Here is a 7460-nt window from a genome sequence, read left to right as displayed (position 1 = left end):
ATGATCGCTTTTTATTCCTATCACACATTAAAGTAAATTTTACATAAAGTCATAGTGTACACAACAATCTCTGGGCTTGCTGCATCACAAATACCAACATTTTAACAATTTATAAAACAATGAATCACTTTCTGGCCATCGGATATTAGGCATGGACATATATACTGCGATCGTGACTTTCGAAAGTATTAAATGGCTTTGTAAACGTTTATTATTACCATTTCATGAGTCTCCACATTCAGTTGAATAGAGCGCTTGGACCCGGAAGCAGCTTCGCGTGACGTCACACTCAACAAGCGGATAGAGTCATTTAAACACTAGCTCTAAAATGACGTTGGTGAATTAGTAACGGCTTCAGCTGTTCTGACGTCAGCTGCAGATGTGAATGAATGGCAGAAGAAAGTAGTTCCTAATAAAAAGGGGTTTTAAAACTCTCTGTGTTTGATTTTCTTATTTATATACACGATTGTGCCGTCGAACTGTTGTATAAACGCAATATCACACAAGTAGCAGTGAGATATGGCTGTACATCAGCACTGGTGGGAGGGTAAGGCAAGCCTCCCACCAGTGCTGATATACAGCCATATCTCACTGCTACGAGTGTTATATTGCTTATATATATATATATATATATATATATATATATTGAAAATAGATTATTATAGGTATCATTTGTCACACACACATATATGTATATACACACGTTTTCGATATTCCCCTAAAATCAGAAGTAAAGCAGACCGTTTGTTCCTCTGCAGGATGAGTGAGTGTTCATGTCCGTCACTGAAGGATCCTCTGAGTTCTGCTTTCTGCACCGCTGCTCCATCAGACACACTCACACGCAGCTCCAGACCTCCAGACACCAGCAGCAGCAGTAACAGCGGCTACACACACACACACATTTTGGAAAGTTGCATGAAAATTATTGCTGGCCAAAAATAACGTTGCAATTAATCAGATCTAAAATAAAGGATTGCTTTGACATGATGTGTGTGTGCTGTGTGTATTTATTGTGTATGAGTTTAGAAGGCGATACAGGTAGTGCTGTCGCTTCACTGCAAGAAGGTCGCTGGTTTGAGTCTCGGTTGGGTCAGTTGGTGTTTCTGTGTGGAGTTTGCATGTTCTCCCCATGTTGGCGTGGGTTTCCTCCGGTTTCCCCCACAGTCCAAACACATGCGCTATAGGAGAACTGATCAACTACACTGGCTGTAGTGTATGAGTGTGTGTGTGTGTGTGAATGAGGGTGTATGGGTGTTTCCCAGTACTGGTTTGCGGCTGAAAGAGCATCCGCTGTGTAAAACATATGATGGAATAGTTGGCGGTTCATTCTACTGTGTTGACCCCTGATAAATCAGAGACTAAGCCAAAATGAATGAATGAATAAATGAATCTTCAGCCCGTGACCCGTGTACACTGATGATGATGATGATGATGATGAAGACTGACCTGTTGTGTGTGTCTGGATGAGCGGCTGAATCCGGCCAGGATGACTCCGCTGTCACGTCTGCTGGAGAAGGTGCTCATGATTTCAGTGTGAGAGGAAAGCAGCACCGCCGGCATCTCCAGAAACCCTCCGCCAAACACTGACACACTGCGAATGGGCTACACACACACACACACACACACACACACACACTTTCTGTTGTTGCTTTCAATGCAACATGCATTTGTGTTTGACGGTAAACAATAGTTTTTTCCCACTCTCACCTTGAGGACGCAGCCTTTCTTCACGCCGTACGCCTCTCTGAGCAGGTCGAAGTTTGTTCGTGCGATTTCCACGTTCTTCATGCAGCCGACGAAAGAGCGAGCGACAACCTGCCTCCTGCACACATTAACAACACTACGCCATTTACATCTCTGGAACAAACTTGGCTTTCTCTATCAGATTGATCTGCCTTTAAATAACCAATGTAACAGAACTCCCCGTGTTGGTGTGGGTTTTCTTCAGGTGCTGGTTTCCCTCACAGTCCAAACACATGCACTATAGGGGAACTGATCAACTACACTGGTTGTAGTGTATGAGTGTGTGTGTGTGTGTAAATGAGTATTTCCCAGTATTGGGTTGCAGCTGAAAGGACATCCACTGTGTAAAACATATGCTTGATAAATTGGCGGTTCATTCCTCTGTGGCCTGATAAATGAGCTGAAGGAAAATGAATGAATTTATCTTAGGACATAAATGAACCCACAATTCTACCGTAATCCGTGTGCTGTCACCTGATTGGTCGAGAGGCTGGCAATCCACCGATGTAAATGGGGTCAAGGTCGGATCGGTTGAGGTCAGAAGCCTGACCCGGAGCCTCCGCCTCCAGCACCTCACGCTCGGACGGGTTTGAAGCAGCCATGACAGATAAATGACCTAATGATTCAGAAACACACATTTATTACAAAAAGCCCCGCCCTCTTCTGAAAAGGGGGCGGGATCAGCGGCTAATTTGCATTTAAAGCACCAAACAGAAAAATTCTGACTTATTATTTCTGAAAACAAGACGATACTTTGCACTTGTCTAGAAAACCTTGAAAAGATCTCAGTCCAAAAATAAATACTCCCAAATTAACATGTTGGGGAAAAATACTAAATAAATGTTAATATTCAGGAAAAATCTAAAAGACAGATTAAAAATATCGGACTGGTTCGCAGCAGCCATGACAGATTGGACCACCAATGAAAACTAGACTAGTTTGGGTTCTTGGAGAACGTTGATTAAAGTACACTGTCCCTTGTTGTGAAATAAATAAAAAAATAACCTGAATAAATGACCTGCACACACATCTCAAAACTCAAAAACACATTTATTACACAGAGAAATCACATGACTGACTTTTAAATGAAGTGTGTTTACAGGCTTGAACTAATAGTGGAATGTGAATTTGGAAAGCCCTGCACTTCAGAACAAAGCCCCACCTTCTTCTGAAAAAGGGGCGGGGTTACTGGTTCATTTGCATTTAAAGACCCAAACATAAAAATGCTTGTTTTAAGGAACATTTCTGACTTATTGTTGCTGAAAACAATAAGTTTAAATATTTTATATATTTTATAAAGATTTTAAATATTTTATATTTAAATAGAAAATGCTATTTGATTTAAGAATTTTTAGATATTTGCACTAAAAACAAGACTAAAACTTCATATAACAATAGCATTTGTGCATTGTATCTGTTTTGACGTTATTATATGATTAATTTTCCTCTTGTTACACTTGTGAAACCAGCGGGAAATGCTCTTCATCACATTGTAAGGGTGTATATGAGAGTATATTAAATGCACCTTTGCGCTTGTTCCTCTGCAGGGCGATTCGGTACCAGGATCCGGTGTTGTATGTTCTGCTGGAGGTCATGGTCAGCGCTCCGGAGCCCAGTTCAAAGGTCAGATGAACCTTTCCCTCCACCAGCTCGATGGACAGAAAGTCTCTCTGCAACACACGGTCATAATGCTGAGGATTTTGCAGTGCTTCCAATACACTGAATTATTTATGGAGCCTGCAACAATACCAAAACTAACCACTATATATCAGTTTTACTAATTCTCCAGCTAGCAAAACACATGTGACTCAAATCCGGCCCACACCAGACACTTACATCCGGCCCAAATACACATGGAATGATGGCATTTGGGCGGTCTGCTCTTGTTTGCCAGATCTGGGCTGCAATTAAGCGATAGCAATACCACATATCAGCCAGAATTCAACCAAATGAACCAGAACTGACCCTATACTGGGCCACGGTTTGCTTTTATTCTGGCCCAGATTCGGCCCACACCAGACACTTAGGGCCTACTCACACTATGCTATCCGTACCGTGCCCAGGCCCGTTTCCCGGATCGTTTGAGAAGTGTGAGTGCGCTGAATCGGGCTCAGGCAAAGTTCACATATCTGTACTGACTGTATTGGCGCATGAACCGAACCGTCGCCACCACACCGTGACATATACACTACATATAGGGTAACATATAGAGCTACACCCCTAGTAATAACGCAGTTTACCGTGCCGTTGGAGGCCAGATACAGGAGAAGGCCGTTGGGGGACAGAGTCTTGAAGAACATCACCACGCTGGTGGACATGGAGCGCAGAGATTTCTCCACCACAGAGAAGCCGCTGCCGTCGAAGTGAAACGAGGTGTCTTCAGTGCGAGGACTGATGGAGAAACACAGAACATCAAGAACATCAGCGTCTGCATGTAGAGATCATTTCAGCGCAGAAATAGCAAAAAAGTCTGATGGGTTCTGTTTTAAGCACTTTTTAGGCCCTTTACAGATGTGTGTGTGTGTGTGTGTGTGTGTGTGTGTGTGTGTGTGTGTGTGTGTTTGTGTGTGTGTTTTACCTCCTGAAGCAGCCTCCGCACTCGCCCTGTCTCTCAGCATAATTCCACAAGCCGATGTTGTTCTCGTTGAGCAACGCTTCACCCATACAGCCTCTGAAATGGGTTATTTTCACTGCTGGAGATTTCTGGGTAAAGAAAACACACTGAGGGTTACAGTGGTCATGAACTGACAAACCAACATTACCTTCATCATTTGACATGTAGGAGCTCACAACACCATAACAACATCCTGAGAGAGAATGTATGGGCCAGCATGTGTTAGAATTTGATTGATGACTGATGACTAAAATAAACAAATATAAATGAATTAAACAAAATTTAATTAAATTAAACAAAATTTAATTAAATAAAAAAATTAATTAAAATAAACAAAATTAAATTAAATTAAACTAAATTAAATAAAATTAAAATAAACAACATTTAATTAAATAAAACTTAATTAAATAAAAAAAATATTAAAATAAACAAAATTAAATTAAATTAAACAAAATCAAATTAAACAAAATTAAATTAAACAAAATTTAATTAAATAAAAATTAAGTAAAATAAACCAAATTAAATTAAACAAAATTTAATTAAATTAAACAAAATCAAATTAAACAAAATTAAATTAAACAAAATTAAATTTAAATAAACTAAATTAAATAAAATTAAAATAAACAACATTTAATTAAATAAAACTTAATTAAATAAAAAAAATATTAAAATAAACAAAATTAAATTAAATTAAACAAAATCAAATTAAACAAAATTAAATTAAACAAAATTTAATTAAATAAAAATTAAGTAAAATAAACCAAATTAAATTAAACAAAATTTAATTAAATTAAACAAAATCAAATTAAACAAAATTAAATTAAACAAAATTTATTCAAATTAAACAAAATTGTATTAAACAAAATTAAATTAAATTAAATTATGTAATTAAATTAAATTAAACAAAATTAAATTAAATTAAACAAAATTAAAATAAATTAAACAATTAAATTAAATAAAATTATTCTGGTAAATCAAATTAAAATTCTGGTATTTGGAATATAAATAATATAAATGTATATATATTTGGAATATATAGAAATTACAATTTTTATTGTTATCAAACTAATTAAATGATAGATTTAGCATATTTATATATGAACCGTTAAGGCTAGCTGTGTGTGTGTTTATGTGTGTGTTGGTTGTCTGAGTGTTTTGTGCTCTGCTTATGCGCCCTTTGCATGTGCTCGTGTTTTTGCTGTTGCGCTCCGTGCGCCCGCAGTTGAAAAAATGTAAACTCTGAGCAGAAAAAGCAAGCTACGTCAGTCCTGTCTTTTTCATTGTACAATCAAATAAAAGCAGAGGTGGGGTTCAGGTTTCAGGTTTCCAAGGGGAAAAGCGTTTTCGGTATGATCGGCCCATTAACCCGCAGTATTAAAGCTAAAGCTCAGTGTGTCTCACCTTCACCTGTCCACCCAGGCCGCCCACATACACCCATGTGTGTTTATTGACGTCCATCACAGTGGCAGATCCGGCGGCGCTGCTCTTTACGGCGGGCAGCGGCTCAGAGTCCGTCTGCTGAACCGTCAGTGTAGCGTGTCTCCCAAACCTGCACACACATTAAACAGCACCAATTAAGAAAAAGCACAGCCTCTAGCGGTAAACATAATGACAACAAACAGAAATGGTGAGCAGGAGGAGTCTGTTAGGTTATAATAACTCTCCCCAAACCCTTTTCCCCATCTTTCTGAATGACACGCCTACTTCACTACATCCAATCAGCTTGCAGTAGAAAAAACAAGCCACGCCCACTGTTCTCTTATCTAATATTCTGCTTCTCTATGAGCTGCGTCACAATACCCCATCCCAACCCCCCACCCGTAACCATGAAGACGCTGTTATTCCTGCAGTTCTATAGGCGCCCCCTGCTGGGAGAGACTGAATCTGCATTATTAACCAGCATGTCTGTATGTTGCATGTAGCATTATTTCATAAAGTCAGAATAGGTTTTTTTTTCACTTCATATTTTGAAATGATCTATTTTAAATCCCCAAATACCTAAGATTAACAATTTCTCATAGTTTTTAGCAAGTACATTTCAGAAATTGATATCAGAATTTGCCAATTTGCTGGTAGAAATGTAATTGGCCATGGACAATCATGATCAGTGCACCACTAATTTACAGTGAAGAAGAGCAGCGTTTATCTACGCACCGCGTGGCATTGATCCTGTGCCATTTATCATTGTTGATCTGAACATCCGGATACTCCAGTCTGTTGTGTCCTGAACCGGCGTCCCACAGAAAGGACACCTTCCCATCATGCATTTCTAGAGCCATGAAATCCTCCTGATGCAGATATAAACAAGCATTTGTGTGATTTTTGCACAAGCTTACAACTAAATGTTAATTTCTTTTTACATTTTTTATATTTTAGTGCATTTATTTCAACTATTTATAACGTTAAAAACTACAATTTAAATGAATTATATTAATTTAATTAATTAATTATTTAATTAATTTCCAGTTAGTCTTTTAGCTTTTTAGTTTGCTAATAAAATAATGCAATTATTATTCAAAAATAAAATAAATTTTTAAACTAATTAATCCCAAATAGTAGAAACTAACAAGAATTACATTAATAATAATCAATAATTAAAATATGAATTATAGTACTTCATAAAATACCAATTTATATAATATTATTTAACAAATTATTAAATTAAAATGTAAAAAAAATAAAGTTTTAATAATAATAAACAATATTAATAAAAATATATTTTAAAATATAAACATTAATTAATCAATTATAAAAACATTAATAATATATATAATAATATTAATAAAATAAAAAAAATATATATATATATATATCAATTACAAAAATAATACTAAAAATAAACAATAAAAATATTACTCTTAATTAACTAATTATTAAAATATTATTCAAATAAATAATAAAAAATTACTCTAAATAAACCAATTATTAGAATATTAAGTAAAAAATATATATCTCTTAATTAACCAATTATTAAAATATTAAGTAAAATAAATAATGAAAATATTACTCTTAATTAACCAATTATTAAAATATTAAGTAAAATAAATAATAAAAATATTACTCTTAATTAACCAATTATTAAAATACTAATAAATATTTAATG

The 7460-nt window shown here is 35.9% G+C and overlaps 1 protein-coding gene across 2 annotated transcripts in view; it reads right to left on the bottom strand.

The window, feature by feature from the left end:
- lama1 (laminin, alpha 1) overlaps nt 1-7460 on the bottom strand; it is a 95019-nt gene that overhangs the window by 13373 nt on the left and 74186 nt on the right. For both annotated transcript variants that reach the window (XM_073940507.1, NM_001034986.1), the window contains 9 exon segments: nt 6512-6645; nt 5759-5906; nt 4322-4446; nt 3984-4134; nt 3269-3413; nt 2218-2359; nt 1708-1822; nt 1447-1602; nt 742-884 (listed from right to left, as the gene is read on the bottom strand). In XM_073940507.1, the coding sequence (XP_073796608.1) occupies nt 742-884; nt 1447-1602; nt 1708-1822; nt 2218-2359; nt 3269-3413; nt 3984-4134; nt 4322-4446; nt 5759-5906; nt 6512-6645 (1259 nt within the window).

This window comes from Danio rerio, chromosome 24 (assembly GCF_049306965.1).
Source record: "Danio rerio strain Tuebingen ecotype United States chromosome 24, GRCz12tu, whole genome shotgun sequence".
NCBI classification, from domain to species: Eukaryota; Metazoa; Chordata; class Actinopteri; order Cypriniformes; family Danionidae; genus Danio; species Danio rerio.
This window is presented reverse-complemented; position numbering and strand designations above follow the sequence as displayed.